We start from the raw sequence: 18,740 nt of genomic DNA on the forward strand, positions 1-18,740 counted from the left end.
CCGGCCTCCACCAGTACACCCGTCCCCTCAGAGCACCGCCCCGGCCTCCACCAGTACACCCGTCCCCTCAGAGCACGGCCCCTCACTACACAACCGCTCTGCCGCCTCCTCCACATTGAACTGACTGACCTCCGCTCAGCAGCAGCCTCAACGCCATAATAGCCCCTCCCACCGATCATCTCATTGGCTTCTCACCGCCTGAGCGCAGGTCCACCAATCAGCGCGCAGATGAGCGTGGCCGGCCGATCAGCCGTGTGCGGCGCCCGTGTGCTCCCGTGACGTCACGGAAGTCGCTGTCATTCTCGAGGTGGCGCAGTCTTTTCCTTATAAATAGCGAATATCGCTTTTCTTTCCTCATTTCCACGAATAGTCGTGCGAATGAGGCCTCGGGGCAGGAGGTATAACAGATACAGCAGGAGCTTCAGCAGAACTAGAGTAGCCATACATACAGTGATAGTCAGGAGCCGCACTCCTATCAAGTCAGCGTTCACTTATACACTGTGCTAGAGATAATATATAGTTTATAGGTAGAGTATATATTTATATATATTATTATAGATTGTGCTGCATAACACTGTAGACGAGTATATAGCTATACCTTCTGCTCCTGTGACGTCATACTGCAGCAGCAAACATGGCAAATGGTGAGTGACGGGGCTGGGGGGGGGGGGGTGACGTCATCAGGGGGTAACGTTTCGTCATCTGATTGGATTTATCACTTTATTACTACATCTGAGCCCTGTTCTCATGGCCGGGAAAAAACTTTCTACCAAGTTAAAGTTGTGCTGGAAAAGTTTTGGAAAACTTTTCTTTTTTTGTCAATAGCATTAAGGAACATTTATGTCTGGAGGGGGAAAAAAAATCGATCTTTATTTTTGTGACCTTTTTTGTAGAACAATCAGAGTATATATATATATATATTACAGTGTTTATGAGAATGTCCGTGATTGACGCCCATTCTCCAGTTCAGGGAGTTCATTAAAGTAATTTTTTTGTGGTTTTAGATATTGTACAGCTTTATATACCATTCAATGTGGTGTATACATAGTTTGAATGGTTTTGAACTACAAGTCCCAGCATTCCTTGGGCATATGGGAATTTGTCCAGTAGATTGCAAACATCTGATGTGCAGACAGGTCTTTTATAATGCGTTCTTGTCACGTTACCCTACAGCTGGTGCCAGGCTGGGTCCTGGCAGCGCCACCTGAGGTCTGGGGGTTAGAGCCCCCATTTTCTGCCTTGGCAGAGAAACTACCAGAAGTCCTTGGTGTGCAGTCTCTGGTTGTCTCAGGCTGGTATCTTCCGCTCTCCTGAGTTCCTGGAATGTTTGCTGGAGGCGAGCAGCTGGGGCTCACTTTCCCGGCAGCCGAGTTCTGACCACTGATCCATCCTACAGGTCTATATTGTGCTGAGCTTAATATGAAGGGGCACATTTTACACGTGTCCGCCTCTGCTGTGGGGTCCTGAGACCTCGAAATCTAGGAAAATATTGTAAACAACTTTAGAGCAGAAGTTCATGCAGAATTTAATCGTTGTAAGGAGATCACTGGCTAGTATCATTTATTTTGACATTTTCACTCCCTATTAAGTAAAGGGGTCTCAGGGCATCTGATATTGATGACCTAATTATAGGGAAAGTTATCAACAGGGGAATAATGACCACAGTCGCAAAGGTCGCAACCGAGCCCTTGCGTGAGCCCACCAATGCCAGCAATGTCTTCAATCAGGATGGGGGATATACACTGCTCCAAAAAATAAAGGTAACATTAAATTCCCACATCCTAGATATCACTGCATGAAATATTCCAGTTGTAAATCTTTATTCATTATTTAGTGGAATGTGTTGAGAACAATAAAACCTAAACATGATCAACGTAAATCACAACTAATATCTCACGGAGGTCTGGAGTTGGAAGGATGCTCAAAATCAAAGTGGAAAATGAAGTTACAGGCTGATAAAACTTCAGTGGAAATGCCTCAAGACAAGGAAATGATGCTCAGTAGTGTGTGTGGCCTCCACGTGCCTGTATGACCTCCCTACAACGCCTGGGTATGCTCCTGATGAGGCGGTGGATGGTCTCCTGAGAGATCTCCTCCAAGACCTGGACTAAAGCATCTGCTAACTCCTGGACAGTCTGTGGTGCAACATGACGTTGGTGGATGGTGTGAGACATGATGTCCCAGATGTGTTCAATCAGATTAAGGTCTGGGGAACAGGCGGGCCAGTCCATAGCTTCAATGCCTTCATCTTGCAGGAACTGCTGACACACTCCAGCCGCATGAGGTCTGGCATTGTCCTGCATTAGGAGGAACCCAGGGCCAACCGCACCATCATATGGTCTCACAAGGGGTCTGAGGATCTCATCTCTGTACCTAATGGCAGTCAGGCTACCTCTGGCGAGCACATGGAGGGCTGTGCGGCCCTCCAAAGAAATGCCACCCCACAACATTACTGACCCACTGCCAAAACGGTCATGCTGAAGAATGTTGCAGGCAGCAGATCACTCTCCACGGCGTCTCCAGACTCTGTCATGTTTGTCACATGTGCTCAGTGTGAACCTGCTTTCATCTGTGAAGAGCACAGGGCGCCAGTGGCGAATTTGCCAATCCTGGTGTTCTGTGGCAAATGCCAAGCGTCCTTCATGGTGTTGGGCTGTGAGCACAACCCCCATCTGTGGACGTCGGGCACTTCTACCATCCTCATGGAGTCAGTTTCTAACCGTTTGTGCAGACACATGCACTTTTGTGGCCTTCTGGAGGTCATTTTGCAGGGCTCTGGCAGTGCTCCTCCTGTTCCTCCTTGCACAAAGGCTGAGGTAGCGGGTCCTGCTGCTGGGTTGTTGCCCTTCTATGGCCCCCTCCACATCTCCTGGTGTACTGGCCTGTCTCCTGATAGCGCCTTCAGCCTCTGGACACTACCCTGACAGACACAGCAAATTTTGCCACAGCTCGCATTGATGTGCCATCCTGGATGAGCTGCACTACCTGAGCCACTTGTGTGGGTTGTAGAGTCCGTCTCATGCTACCACAAGTGTGAAAGCACAACCAACATTCAAGTGACCAAAATATCATCCAGAAAGCATTGGTACTGAGATGTGGTCTGTGGTCCCCACCTGCAGAACCACTCATTTATTGAATGTCTTGATAATTGCCAATAATTTCCATTTGTTGTCTATTCCATTTGCACAACAGCATGTGGAATTGATTGTCAAACAGTGTTGCTTCCTAAGTGGACAGTTTGATTTCACAGAAGTTTGATTTACTTGGTGTTATATTCTGTTGTTTAAGTGTTTATTTTTTTGTGCAGTGTATGTGGGATATACTTACCAGGATGTGGGATGTTTATACCAGGATGGGGGCTATACATACCCAGATGGGGGCTATACATACTAGGATTACACACTGAATGGGAAACCACTGGGTAAATCTGACAGGGAGAAGGACTTGGGGATCCTAGTTAATGATAAACTTACCTGGAGCAGCCAGTGCCAGGCAGCAGCTGCCAAGGCAAACAGGATCATGGGGTGCATTAAAAGAGGTCTGGATACACATGATGAGAGCATTATACTGCCTCTGTACAAATCCCTAGTTAGACCGCACATGGAGTACTGTGTCCAGTTTTGGGCACCGGTGCTCAGGAAGGATATAATGGAACTAGAGAGAGTACAAAGGAGGGCAACAAAATTAATAAAGGGGATGGGAGAACTACAATACCCAGATAGATTGGCGAAATTAGGATTATTTAGTCTAGAAAAAAGACTGACAGGGAGAAGGACTTGGGGATCCTAGTTAATGATAAACTTACCTGGAGCAGCCAGTGCCAGGCAGCAGCTGCCAAGGCAAACAGGATCATGGGGTGCATTAAAAGAGGTCTGGATACACATGATGAGAGCATTATACTGCCTCTGTACAAATCCCTAGTTAGACCGCACATGGAGTACTATGTCCAGTTTTGGGCACCGGTGCTCAGGAAGGATATAATGGAACTAGAGAGAGTACAAAGGAGGGCAACAAAATTAATAAAGGGGATGGGAGAACTACAATACCCAGATAGATTGGCGAAATTAGGATTATTTAGTCTAGAAAAAAGACGACTGAGGGGCGATCTAATAACCATGTATAAGTATATAAGGGGACAATACAAATATCTCGCTGAGGATCTGTTTATACCAAGGAAGGTGACGGGCACAAGGGGGCATTCTTTGCGTCTGGAGGAGAGAAGGTTTTTCCACCAACATAGAAGAGGATTCTTTACTGTTAGGGCAGTGAGAATCTGGAATTGCTTGCCTGAGGAGGTGGTGATGGCGAACTCAGTCGAGGGGTTCAAGAGAGGCCTGGATGTCTTCCTGGAGCAGAACAATATTGTATCATACAATTATTAGGTTCTGTAGAAGGACGTAGATCTGGGGATTTATTATGATGGAATATAGGCTGAACTGGATGGACAAATGTCTTTTTTCGGCCTTACTAACTATGTTACTATGTTACTATGATGGGGGATATACATGCCAGGATGGGGGCTATACATACCCGGATGGGGGCTATACATACCCGGATGGGGGTTATACATACCCGGATGGGGGCTATACATACCAGGATGGGGGATATAATACCAGGATGGGGAACATACAAACCAGGATGGGGGATAAAAGTACCAGGATGGGGCCAGTAAGGGGAACATATATACCAGAATGGAGGACATATATATAACAGGATGAAGCCTTTACTTAGGGACATATATACCAGGATGGAGGGTATATATATATATATATATATATATATATATATATATATATATATATATATATAGATATATATATATATATATATATATATATATATATATATATATATATATATATATATCTCAGGAAGAAGGAGATATATACCAGGATAGACAACATAAATATACGCCAGGATGGGGGGCAACCCCTGGTCCAAATCTTGAACCAGGGCCCATAGGACTCTAGTTACACCACTGGTCATCAATATCAGATCGGTGAGTGTCTGACACTGGATACCCTTTTGACTAGACTTGGCTTAGGTGCAGTTTTCAGCATTGACCACCCCACATTGAATGGCGCTGTGCAGTGCCGATCTGTTCAGCATACCCATTTAGCAGCCACCGGTGCTCATAACAGCGAATCCTGGTGGTTATAGATGGCATATTTTATTATCATAAGCCTAGGGAAATCCTTTCACGTCTAAAGGTCCCCATGAAAAAATGTCTGAAGTTTGTGTAATGGGGCATTGGACTCTAGTCATTTAGGTAAATTTTAAGAGGAAATCTGTCCCTTTAACATTTTAACATTTCTTTTTTCTTTTTTTCCTTGCAGAGGTGAGACAAACAATGACTCAGTTTTGGGAAGAGCATTCCCGGGATGCTACAGTAGAAGAGATGATGCTCGACTCAAGTGCTGCCCTCTTATCGCAAGAGGAGAAGCCGGAGATCATCTCGCTGCTGCCGTGTTTAGATGGATTGAATGTTCTGGAGCTCGGGGCTGGGATAGGGTAAGAGGAGGACTCTGTTCTTTGGTGTACGACGAGTCAATCTCTGCCTTTGCAAAATCTGCCCGATCATTAGATTTCTAATGTATAGAATAGAAATAGTTGGACTGCTGTTGATGCCCTCTGCTGAATATTGCCTTTGCAGGATCAGATTGCAGGAGTGAACACAAACCCTTAAAGGGGGTTTCCAGTTTACAAAGTTGTTTTTTTTTACCTCTACATTGGATAGTTGATAATTTTTAGATTAGTGTGAATCCCACTTCTTGGTCCCCCATTGATTGTCAGAACCTTGGACTTATATCCATGTTTTTTTTCTTGGATCACGACCGTGGTAGGATGAGTTGACTGGACAGACCAGTCTCATGTGCTCCCTTTTGGCCAGTTTAATACAGCCTCTTATTTTTCTTATGCATGCAAAACGATCCAATTTTATTCAGTGTGTCAGATGCATTTTTGGTCAGGGTGTCAAGTTTTTACAATCCTTGTTGCATCCGTTTTTCACGTATAAAAAATTGCATCTTCTCCTATCCATTAAACAGTCAAATAAAACCGCGCGTGGATGACAACTGTTTGCTATCGTTTTTTTTTTTTCACAGAGCCATTGACTTGCATTGGGTCTAAAAATTATCACCAATCCAATGCAGAAGTAAGGTTTTTTTGGAGACTGAACAACCCTTGTAGATGGAATGTTTAATCAGAAAATGACCTATTGTTTAAATCAGGTTTTTGGTGTTAAATGTATTTTTTAGTCATTTTTGGCAGTGTTTTTTTTCTATATCACAATATGTATTAAAAAATAATAAATATAAATCTTGCAATTTTCACATTGGCAACTAGGGTTTTTTTAGACTCAATAACGTCGTGTTGTTTCAGGAAATGCACATGTACATTAGCTGCAATGAACAGACTCTGACCTTATTGAAGCGCCTCATGAGCATGTTCCAATGTCATTATGAAGGGAAGAGGAGTTGTTAAAGCGCCTGTCATTGTGATTGACGAATCCTGTGTTATCTGCTGTCCGTAGACCTGTTATCTGTCGCTGTAATCCTGTCTCTGATGATAAGGAGCCTTCTGAAAACTCCTCCTGAAAGAACAGGAAGTAGGAGTCTAAAAAAGCCCCAATGGTCAATATGAAAATTGGAAGATTGCTAATATTGTTTATTAATAAAGTTCATGATATGAAGGAAAGAAAAAACATTGCAATTTTGAAAAAAAATAATTAGGTCGTTTTGAGAAGATACATTCTTCTTAAGGGACTTGCATTTTCTCTTATTAAGCTTTTTATTCAACCCAAACATTTTCTCCAGTCGTTATACAGGACACTTGGCCAAGTTGGCAAGCAATGTGACCGCGGTGGACTTCATGCAGAACTTTATCGACAAGAATCGTGAAGACAACGGTTACCGTGGGAACATTACCTTCCTACAAGCTGATGTCACTCTGCTGGACTTTCCTAACAACACGTGAGTTGTGACGTCACATTAATACGACACCATGATGGACGTCCAAGGAATGTGCAGATTTTCATGCCGCCTTTCTTCTCCTCAGTTTCGACTTTGTCTTCTCAAACTGGCTCTTCATGTACCTGACGGATGAAGAGTTGGTGGTCTTGATTGAGAAGATGTTGGGATGGCTCAGACCGGGTGGCTATCTCTTCTTTAGAGAGTCTTGCTTTTTTCAGTCAGGTGAGTACAGAGAGCATAAAGGTACCTTCACACTAAGCGACGCTGCAGCGATACCGACAACGATGTCGATCGCTGCAGCGTCGCTGTTTGGTCGCTGGAGAGCTGTCACACAGACCGCTCTCCAGCGACCAATGATCCCGAGGTCCCCGGTAACCAGGGTAAACATCGGGTTACTAAGTGCAGGGCCGCGCTTAGTAACCCGATGTTTACCCTGGTTAGCAGCGTCAACGTTAAAAAAACAAACACTACATACTTACATTCCAGTGTCTGTCCTCCGGCGCTCTGCTTTCCTTTGCACTGTCAGCGCCGGTCAGCCGGAAAGCAGAGCGGTGACGTCACCGCTCTGCTTTCCGGCTGGCTGGCGCTGACACAGGATGCAGGAGGAGTGCAGAGAAGCACAGCGCCGGGGACAGACAGCTGAAGGTAAGTATGTAGTGTTTGTTTTTTTAACGTTTTTTGTGTTTGTTTTTTTAACGTTTACGCTGGTAACCAGGGTAAACATCGGGTTACTAAGCGCGGCCCTGCGCTTAGTAACCCGATGTTTACCCTGGTTACCAGTGAAGACATCGCTGGATCGGTGTCACACACGCCGATCCAGCGATGTCTGCAGGAAGTCCAGCGACAAAATAAAGTTCTGGACTTTCCTCAGCAACCAACGATCTCCGAGCAGGGGCCTGATCCTTGGTCGCTGTCACACATAACGATTTCCTTAACGATATCGTTGCTACGTCACAAAAAGCAACGATATCGTTAACGATATCGTTATGTGTGACTATACCTTTAGAGTCGGGGCGAGGACCCGGCAAATCAGCTGCGTCAGTAATCTGTGGCCGCCGGATGGGAGCTCTGAGAACCGCCTCCTTCTTGACTCCATCAGTGACTCTTCCTTTGATTAGCCGGCCTGGGATGATGTCATCATTGCAGTATGGCGCACATGTGACATCGCGCAAGGCCAGCTAATCAAAACAAGAGCCATGGATGCCGTCAGTAAGGAAGCTGTTCTCAGGGATGCCTTCCCTCTCCAACAGCTTACAGACATGGTCGATAACCCGGGTCCTATGCATCGTTTCACACAGACTAACAGTCATATATAAGATGATTTTATCATTGGCGACTTGATTGCCCATCCAAATTCTCACATGACACAACTTGAAGTTTCTAGTCCACTGATCTAAAACTTGTACAAAGAGAGCAATAATGCACACAGTGATGTCGTAAAGCAGGAACTGATGTCATAGTAAAGATCTAGCAATGATGAACACGATGATGTCACAGCGAGAACCATAACATCATAACACAAGGATAATACACAGTGATGTCACACAACATGGATAATTAACCACTTCATGATTTGGCGATTTTTAGTTTCTTTTGCTTTTTTTCTCATCTTCCAAAGGGAAAATAAGTATTTCATACACTGCTGATTTTGCAAGTTTTCCCACCTACAAAGATTGGAGAGGTCTGTAATTTTTATCGTAGGTACACTTCAACTGTGATAGACACAATCTAAACATAAAAAAAAACAGAAAATCATATTGTATGATTTTTTAATAATTCAATTGCATTTTATTTCATGAAATAAGTATTTTATCACTTACCAACCAGCAAGAATTCTGGCTCTCATAGACCTGTTAGTTTTTCTTTAAGAAGCCCTCCTGCTCTCATTACCTGTATTAGTTACACCTGTTTGAACTTGTTACCTGTATAAATGACTCTCCACACACTCAATCACACTTCAACCCCTCCACCATGGCCAAGACCAAAGAGCTGTCTAAGAACACCAGGGACAAAATTGTAGACCTGCACACGGCTGGATGAGCTACAGAACAATAGGCAAGCAGCTTGGTGAGAAGACAACAACTGATGGCACAATTATTAGAAAATGGAAGAAGCACAAGATGACTGTAAGTGTTTCTCGGTGTGGGACTCCATGCAAGATCTCGCCTTTTCTAGGATGATTCCTAGAAAGGTCAGAAATCAGCCCAGAACTACATGGAAGGACCTGGTCAATGACCTGAAGAGAGCTGGGACCACAGTCTCAAACATTACTGTTAGTAACACACTACGCCATCATGCATTAAAACCCTACAGGACACACAAGGTTCCACCTCTCCTGCCAGAACATGTCCAGGCCCAACTGAAGTTCGCCAGTGACCATCTGGATGATCCAGAGGAGGCATGGAAGAAGGTGATGTGGTCAGATGAGACCAAAATAGAACTTTTTGGTATCAACTTCACTCTCCGTGTTTGGAGGAAGAAGGATGAGTGCAACCCCAAGTACACCATCCCAACTGTGAAACATGGTGGGGGAAACATCATACTTTGAGGGTATTTTTCTGCAGAAGTGGAAAGGACGAATGCGCCTTATTGAAGGGAGGATGGATGGGGTCATGTATCGAGAAATTCTGGCCAACAACCTCTGTCCCTCAGTAAGAGCATTGAAGATGGGTCATCGGTGGGTCATCCAGCATGACAATGACCCGAAACACACAGCCAGAGCCACTAAGGAGTGGCTCCGTAAGAAGCATTTCAAGGTCCTAGAGTGACCTAGACAGTCTCCAGCCCTGAACCCAATAGAAGGTTTTTGGAGGGAGCTGAAATTCAATGTTGCCCAACAGCAACCCCGATACCTGAAAGATCTGGAGAAGATCTGTATGGAGGAGGGGGCCAAAATCCCTGTTGGTCTGTGTGCAAACTTGGTCAAGGACTACAGGAAACGTCTGACCTCTGTAATTGCAAACAAAGGTTTCTGGACCAAATATTAAGTTCTGTTTTTCTATTGTATCAGATACTCATTTCATACAATAAAATGAAAATGAATTATGTAAAAATCATACAATGTGATTTTCTGGATTTTTTTTTCAAGTGTACATACGATAACAATTACAGACCTCTCCATTCTTTGTAGGTTGGAAAACTTGCAAAATTGGCAGTGTATTAACTATTTAACTTTTTTTTAATTTATTTTTCCACTGACTTTTTTTTAGGGACAAGTTGTAGTAGTGAATGACACAATTCCTTTTACCATCCATTGTACTGAAAAATGGGGAAACAAAAATCCAAATACAATACAAAGCTGCAATTTTGGCATTTCAATATGTTTTTTGTCTTTGTGGCATTTATCGTAGGGATTGAATAATTTTATAGATCAGATATTAATTCCTTTACGACGTGCATTGCACATGTACGGCGCATGTAGGAAGCGAGGTGCATGAAGCGGGCTCATGCAGCGAGCCCGCCCCATACATGGCAGGTGATGGCTGTGTATAAGGGAATGTGTCCACGTTCAGGATTGCATCAGGATTTGGTCAGGATTTTATGCAGGTAAAATCCTGACCAAATCTGCACCTGAGGTCACTGGCAGGTCACCTGCGCTGTCCTTGCGTTGTTTCTGCAATGTAAGGACATGCTACATTCTTAAAAGACGCTCCGCATGTGCGTTTTTGCGGGTCTGCCGCATGCATCTTTTAATGCATAGTGGAGACGGGATTTCATGAAATCCCCTCCACTATGCTGTAACATCTGGACGCTGCGTTTTTGACGCTGCGGCTCAACGCAGCGTCAAAAACGCAGCGTTTCCTGAACGTGGAAACATACCCTTACAGCCAGGATCTGCCGCTAACAATCGCAGGTAGACTGGTGCTCCTCCCACGACTATTAACCTGTTGAATGCCGTTGTCAATCTCTGATAGCGGCATTTAACAGGCGTCGACGTGCGTGCGTGTCATTCTCTCCGCCTTTGGTGTGTCCGTGATGTGATCACAGGTCTCCGGTAGGTTTTGTCATGACAGCCCCTCGGGGGTCTGCTGATGAACTCTGTTCCCGTCATTATTGACCTCCTTTGAAATCTTGCCTGTGGCCGGACTTCAAAGGAGACCATGATTTCTGCTTTATGCAGCGATTGGACGATTGCATCTCCAAGTCCATGGTTACGACCACTGACATAGTGACAGTTAGCTGGGTCTAGTGGTCGTAACCATGGATACCTAAGGTCCTGCAATGCCTGAGCATGAAAAAGAGACAGAGCGAATCAGAAAAACTATACGACATTTACTATTTTTATTATTATAACATCTACCACATATTGGGATAGGATCCTGGAGATGGGAATACCCCTTGAAAAGAATCAGGGTCTGTGCACACACTGCGGTTTTTGACGCTTTTTTTTGTGCAGACATTAATGGATAATATTCTTTGCTTTCAGGGGACTGTGAACGGACATTTAACCCTACGGTGTACCGGACTCCCGCTCAGTATAATCACCTCCTCACATCTGTCACTTCAAAGTCTGGAGACAACGGTTTCGAGATTGTAATGTCCAAGTCTGTGCAGACCTATATAAAGGTGAGACGGCAGCGTCTACTTATATTTCTTGCTATTGTGGGGGTCACACAGCCAATAGTATCTGTCCATGTACAAAGTGCCACGTGTCGTAGAGCTTTACAAATTGACAGCACATGGGGTAAAATGGATGGGCCGTGAGAATTTAAATGAGTTATTCTCATCACCATAAGGGTAAGTTCACACCAAGCGTTTTTTAAGTGTTTTTTTTTTTCTGTAGCAAAACCTGATCTCCTGGCAGGAAAGAAGCTATTTTTTCTTGAGTTTTTTTTTGCGGTGGTTTTGACATGCTAGATTTGTCTCTCGTGCATGCCGATAAAGTTTAGTGTTGAAAAAAAAAGTCCTATTCTATAGAATCAAGTTTTGGCACAAAAAACGCAGCAAAACCCGATACCTGCGTTTTTTCACCAGTTTTTCATCACCCATTCATTTCAGTTGGTGAAAAAACGCTGAAAAAACGCTGAAAGAAGTGACACGCTCCATTGTCCAAAAAAAACATGCAAAGCACAAAATACAGATGACAAAAAAACAGTGTGTGCATGAGGTCTCTGAAATCTGGTAAGCTTTGCTGGTACTGTGAAACACAGCTGAAAATTTGTATACAAAAAAGCATTAAAAAAACACTGCAAAAACACCTAGTGTGAACTTACCAGCATAAATGTGTAAAATTGCAAAAGTTCTTGTAAAAATAACAACTTTGCAATTTACCTGTCATTAAAAATCCTCTTGGTTTTCGAGAAAAGAGAACATTTTAATGTTATTATGTGCAGCTTTCTGCTTACTTTATCAGCCACCTCTGCAGTGGTGGCCAGTCTCCTAGGTGCTCAGTGCTAACCAGCTCTTTCCAATAGAGCTTGTAAGTGCTGCTCTGATCATGGCCAGATTGCTGCAGATTTGACTCTGTTTGCAGCATGGAGGAGCGCACAGTTCGGACCAGCGGTGCAACCATGCAACAACGCAAACTGTCAATCAATCAGGAGTGCATTGTTCGCCGGAAAGCAGGAGACCAGGATGTAGTGTGCTTTTGATTGAGAATGTGGGAGAAACCTTTTAAGGCCAGTTTCACACGTCAGTGGCTTCGGTACGTGAGGTGACAGTTTCCTCACGTACCGGAGACACTGACACACGTAGACCCATTAAAATCAATGCATCTGTACAGATGTCATTGATTTTTTGCGGACCGTGTCTCCGTGTGCCAAACACGGAGACATGTCAGTGTTCGTGGGAGCGCACGGATTACACGGACCCATTAAAGTCAATGGGTCCATGTAAAACACGTACCGCACATGGATGTTGTCTGTGTGCAGTCCGTGTGCCGTGCAGGAGACAGCGCTACTGTAAGCGCTGTCCCCCCCACATGGTGCTGAAGCCGTGATTCATATCTTCTGTGCAGCAGCCTTTGCTGCATAGAAGATATGAATAATCAATTTTTTTGTGGTTTTTCGTGTATAAAATAAAGGTCCATGTCCCCACCCCCTGTGCGCCCCCCCTCCCCGCTGTTCTGAAAATACTCACCGAGCTCCCTCGTTGGCTGGCGCTGCTTCCTGTTCTGGCCCCACCTTCTACTGTTTGCGGTCACGTGGGGCAGCCGATTACAGTCATAAATATGCGGCTCCACCTCCCATAGGGGTGGAGCCGCATATTCATTACTGTAAATGAGCGGCCCCACGTGACCGCATACAGTAGAAGATGCGGCCAGAACAGGAAGCAGCGCCAGCCAGCGAGGGAGCCGGGCTGGTGTACCGACTTTGAATTTCCTCATCAAATTGGTTGTATAATTTTGATCTTAGAACGGGCATTTTATGTGATTAGGTAGAATGTTGATTTTGGTTTTCGTCATGCAAAGTTTCAAAAATGACTATAAAGAAATTCTACCCTGAGTTTTCAAAGTAAGTACACTAGCCCCATCGGGCGTAAGAGATCTATTTAATAACGTCTTGCAATTTAGTGATAAGAATCCTTTAATCAGCTAATATATAAGATCACAAACTATCTCCTATAAAGCATGCATTGCTACAGACTTTGGGACCCCCCCTATTCTCCGGATGGGCCGGCGGTCCATTGATTGTTCCCCAGCAATTGTACATTGATCTTTTATGCTGTGGTTAGGTGATTAATGTATTTAAAGGGAAACTGACAGCTGCAAAAAAAAACAAACATTGCTAACTTGACGTAAGAGGCGGATTTTATATCAATACTTCTTTTTTATTTGCGGATTTCATCATTTATATTTAGTTAAATTTGTAGCACATCTGCCACAAAATTCACATGTAAAGTGTAGATGTTGCTGCAGATTCACCTTGAAATTTGAGGCCAGATCCACAATAAACTGTTTCCATCTGGATTGAATCTATACCACTTTTCCATGTGTTTTTATTTCTTTTTTTTATGCATTTACTTACTATACTCATGTCTTGTATCACTGCCATCATACGAATTCTCTTCTACGTGGTGTATTTTCTATTGTCTACAGATTAAGAAGAACCAGAACCAAGTCTGCTGGATGCTGCAGAAAGTCCCACGTGACGCCGATGGGCACCAGGGTTATACGACGTTTCAGCAGTTCCTTGATAACCAGCAGTATTCTCGGAAAGGAATACTCCGATATGAGAAGATATTCGGGGATGGCTTTGTGAGCACTGGAGGACTGGAAACCACCAAGGTAAGGCCAGTGCAGAAGACGAATATTAGGGGTTCGGGTGATACTGTCTTTAAAATGCAGGAAATCCTCTCTTTTCTTCACTTGCAGGAGTTTATTGCCATGCTTAATCTGGTCCCTGGGCAGCGGGTCATTGATGTAGGCTGTGGCATCGGCGGAGGAGACTTCTATATGGCCAAGGTAGAGCCACATCGTTACATTCATTCATGTGTCCTTATACATCCATGTCATCATCATTCTTTAGAAGAATTTTTCCACCCTTTTTGTTGTCTTTTTACCTTCATTATTTTATGTCTCTCATCGGCCTCCCCTTGCTTTCATTGTTTCTTGATTTTAATTATTTTTTATGTTTTATTGCATAGTTTTGTGCCTCAATAAAACATTTTATAGTTTATATACATTTACTTGATTCCTGAAAATTTTGGAGTAAAACGTCTAAACATAGCCAACGTTTTGGATACTTTTATGTTTTTTGAAGGTTTTAATTTATTTATTTTCTTACTCTCGACAGACGTATGGAGTTGACGTCCTCGGGATGGACCTGTCGTCTAACATGGTGGAGATTGCCATGGAGAGAGCTATCATGGAGAGGACTCCGAAGGTGAGTCATGAGACTGATCCCGTTGGAAAGGTTGGAGAATTTCAGCGCCGGGTAGATGCGACCTGATATCCGTAATCTGATTATTATGAAGATGGATAAATGCCTCTTCTCATTCCCACAGGTGCAGTTTGAAATAGGAGATGCCACAAGAAGGATCTTCACCGACGCGTCATTTGACGTGGTGTACAGCCGGGACACCATCCTGCACATCAACGACAAGGGAGCACTTTTCAGGAAATTCTTTGTAAGAGTTAACAAAAAATTGAAGACAGATTTACAGTCTCCGTTTTGTCGCCTTTGGAGCTTTAGACCCCTGTCTGTTCTAAAACCTGTTATTGGGGTATCAGGGGAAGCTCACTGCAGAAACTTCAATCATTCCTTTCCAGCTGTTATATATTATTATCAGATCTGATAATTGGGGAATTGCTATGTGTGCAATTTTCTTACCCTTACCCCAAAAGTCAATCAATATCCCTTAAAGAGTAACTAAACTTTATTTTTTTTTTAATAATTTGGTCCAGTATGGAAAGTTAGGAATCTTTCCAAAACACTTTGTGAGGGGATTTGACTTCATTCCTCTAAAAAAATATTGCATGTTATTGGCCTACAAACCTGGATTTTCCCCAGTCTATTTGCTTGCCTTCGGCTACATCGATTTTAGAACATACGCATTTGGAGTACAGATGCTGGCAGTGATTGCTCAGCTCCTGCAGCTGCACAAATGCTGAGCTGACCAATCACTGCCATCATCTGTACTCCAAATATCATTGCATTTAAAGGCAAATAGACTGGGGAAAAGTTAGGGGTTGAGAGCCACTTACATGCAATTTTTTTTGTTTACAGGAATGTTGAAAAATCCCCTAATAAAATGATTTCCAAATTTTCATAACTTTCCACTATGGACAACAGTATAAAAATAAATGAAAAATACTCAATAAGAATTGTAGATTTTACTTTTCCATTATTGTGATTTTTTTTTTTCCTATAGACTTGGCTGAAACCCGGAGGGAAGCTCTTAATCACAGATTACTGCTGCGGTGATCGGCCTTGGTCTCCAGTGTTTGAGGAGTATGTGAAGCAGAGAGGATATATTCTGTACACACCCAAGGAGTATGGCCAGGTAAGTCAGATGGTTGTGGGTACATCTGTTACAGAATATGGTAGTTATAATATTAATACCGGTATTTTAAAGTTAAAAAAAAAACTTTTCTCATCTGGACAATAGGCATCACTGGGGAAAGCAGCAGGTGGCCACTACAGGTGGGATGTGGTGTAACATGGTGCCTGTTCAATTCAATGGGAAATATTATGAACTAGCTGTTTCCAGCCAGCTAACGCTCGGCATGCTCATTTGATATCTAATTAACGCTGCTGGTGATTATGCAATTAAATGTACGTTTACCTTGGCTGAAGTGGTTGAATTACATAGAAAGGAAGTGTGGTAATGTGTGGGGACGGAGCCTCGTGTGGTAATGTGGGGGGACGGAGCCTCGTGTGGTAATATGTGGGGACGCAGCCTCGTGTGGTAATATGTGGGGACGCAGCCTCGTGTGGTAATGTGGTGGGAGGAGCCTCGTGTGGTAATGTGGAGGGACGGAGCCTTGTGTGGTAATGTGGGGGGACGGAGCCTCGTGTGGTAATGTGTGGGGACGGAGCCTCGTGTGGTAATGTGTGGGGATGGAGCCTTGTGTGGTAATGTCGGGGGATGGGATTATGTGTGGTAATGGGGTGGGGGGCGGGATTATGTGTGGTAATGGGGTGGAGGAGGAGCTACTGTGTAGGGGGCGGGATTAGCGAGTAATCACAATGCCTCTTATATATATAGATTACAGGGATCAGCAAATCTGTCAAGTTTCGAGTTTGCCAGATTGAATTAATGCCACATTCGAGCAATGTGACTATAATGTTCTTTATTACTCTTTGGGGTCTTTATAGACCTTTTAGCCTACTAAACATAGAGTTTAAAGTAAATAAATAAAATAATACTCACTGCACGACTCATCTGCCCTATCACCATCCGCGACGTGTGGCCTCTTCTTTCCGACGCCCCCTTATTCCGAATAGGCCTCTGACGTCACAACGCACATTATCACAATATGTGTCGCCCAACACCTCGTCAAGCACCTTGGGTGGTGCACAAATTTTGACGTGACATCAAAAGCCTTTACGGAACTGGATGAGGAATTCGTGCACTGGGGAATGACGGAAACAAAAGACCAGACATCAGGCTATAGCTGGATTGATGAGAGGTGTGGTTAGTATTATTATTTTTTTTTTTTTTAATTTCCAGCACTCTACAATTCAGCAAAATGACGGTCAGCTGGCCGCTATTTTTCTGAAAATGCACAGAGAAAATTGCAAAAAAAACTGCATTCAATTGGATTCAAAAGAATCTGAATTTTTTTGTAAAATTTCAAGGGAAATTCAATTTACTTTCAACAGATCAACTCATCTCTACTTGTGATACATGTTGTGGTTTTTTTTAAAGTACATCAAATTGCTCCAGGATTCTGCCGCATTTAGCCGGGTAACTTTCCCCTATGAAATCATTTCCGATTCCAGCTTAGCCAAACCCCATCACTGTATGGAAATTCCATTTTTGCTAGTGAGGCGCAAATGGGGCTTTAAAAAAATAATGGGTCAAAAACTCTACAAAATTGCAGCAAAACGCTCTCACTAGAGTAGCACTCACGATAGTGAATGTTCCCCGCTGTGGAGTCTCCTTGTAACCCTTCGTATCCCTCCGCAGTTCTTGGAGAAAGTCGGTTTTGTCAAAGTTCAGGCTTTGGATCGGACAGAACAGTTTGTACAAGTTCTGAACAAGGAGCTGGCGCGTACACAGGAGATAAAGCAGGACTTCCTGGAGGTAACGGAGCTGTATATATGAGGCTGACGTGAGCTGTAGGGATGTACGATCACTTACGCTATGTCTTTCCTCCATGTAGAGCTTTTCCGAAGAGGATTACAACTACATTATTGAAGGCTGGAAGGAAAAGCTTCATCGTTGCAGTCTGGGCGATCAGCGCTGGGGCTTGTTCCTGGCGGAGAAACCACTGGATCTCATATCATAACTGCTGCCCTTCTATCGGCTCCAACCGGAGCCCTGAAAATTTGTACCAAAATGTTTGCATTTTATTTTTGACCTTTACATTTCTAGAATTTTAAAACAGAATTATACACCTGTAGAGTCTGGTAGAGTGTAGTGCTACTTGCACAAACCTTAAAACTTTATGGTTCAAGGGATCATTACTTACATAAAAAACATAACCACTTCCTAACTTGTGACATGCATGTATATGAAGCTCGCTCAGGAGCTGAGCCTGCTTCATTAACGACAGGTGCCAGCTGTGTCATACAGCCGGTACCTGACTCTAAAAGCAACGACCGGAGCTGGCTCGAATCGCTGCGCTTAAAACCACTTAAATGCCACCTTTAATCTCTGACAGCGCCATTTAATTAGAGCGATCGCTTCATGTGACCGTTCTAGCACACCCCTGCGCTACACCCCCACCGCAACCATCTCTGTACCCCACTATGAACCCCTCACACAGGCGGGTCTCCATAGGAGATCATCATTTCTTCAAAATACTGCAATGCTTTACCAATAACAGGATCGCAATTTCAAGTTCTCTACAGGATGTAAAAATAAAGAAAAAAAGAATCTAAATATTTATATTCCCAGTTAAGATAAATAAAACGTGTTTGTTATCATCGAGTCTGTAAAAGTTTGATCCTTGAAAATATTAATTTACCCTTATGGTAAACACTGTGAAGACAAAAAAAAATGAAACTTCAAATTTGACATTTTTGGTCTTCGCGCGACTCCAAGAAATGTAATAAAAAGTGATCAAAATAGTATAGATAAAATCAGAAGCTCGTCATGGAAAAAAAAGAAAAGCCCTCATCCAGCTCCTTCAATAGAAAAAAAAAAGTTTCAAATTTCAGA

The 18,740-nt window shown here is 43.5% G+C and overlaps 1 protein-coding gene across 2 annotated transcripts; it reads left to right on the top strand.

Moving 5' to 3' along the window:
• The first annotated feature begins 200 nt into the window (after nt 1-200).
• LOC138649707 (uncharacterized) lies at nt 201-18,505 on the top strand. Of its 2 annotated transcripts, none has more exons than XM_069740335.1 (12): nt 201-307; nt 5,337-5,511; nt 6,816-6,971; nt 7,057-7,193; nt 11,398-11,537; nt 14,008-14,196; nt 14,284-14,373; nt 14,705-14,794; nt 14,916-15,038; nt 15,783-15,914; nt 17,544-17,660; nt 17,740-18,505. In XM_069740335.1, the coding sequence occupies exons 2-12, from the start codon at nt 5,351-5,353 to the stop codon at nt 17,863-17,865; spliced, it is 1,461 nt and encodes a 486-aa protein (XP_069596436.1). In that variant the 5' UTR covers nt 201-307; nt 5,337-5,350; the 3' UTR covers nt 17,866-18,505. The 2 variants fall into 2 exon arrangements, with proteins under 2 accessions (XP_069596436.1, XP_069596435.1); XM_069740334.1 differs by having other exon boundaries at nt 227-644.
• The last annotated feature ends 235 nt before the right edge of the window (nt 18,506-18,740 follow it).

Source organism: Ranitomeya imitator, chromosome 9, assembly GCF_032444005.1.
Source record: "Ranitomeya imitator isolate aRanImi1 chromosome 9, aRanImi1.pri, whole genome shotgun sequence".
Taxonomy (NCBI): domain Eukaryota; kingdom Metazoa; phylum Chordata; class Amphibia; order Anura; family Dendrobatidae; genus Ranitomeya; species Ranitomeya imitator.

Excerpts from the sequence above, each read along its gene's own strand:
- LOC138649707 (XM_069740334.1), top strand. Across the intron at positions 14,795-14,915 it reads TCATGGAGAGGACTCCGAAG|GTGCAGTTTGAAATAGGAGA; the intron begins GTGAGTCATGAG and ends TCATTCCCACAG. Across the intron at positions 15,039-15,782 it reads CACTTTTCAGGAAATTCTTT|ACTTGGCTGAAACCCGGAGG; the intron begins GTAAGAGTTAAC and ends TTTTTCCTATAG.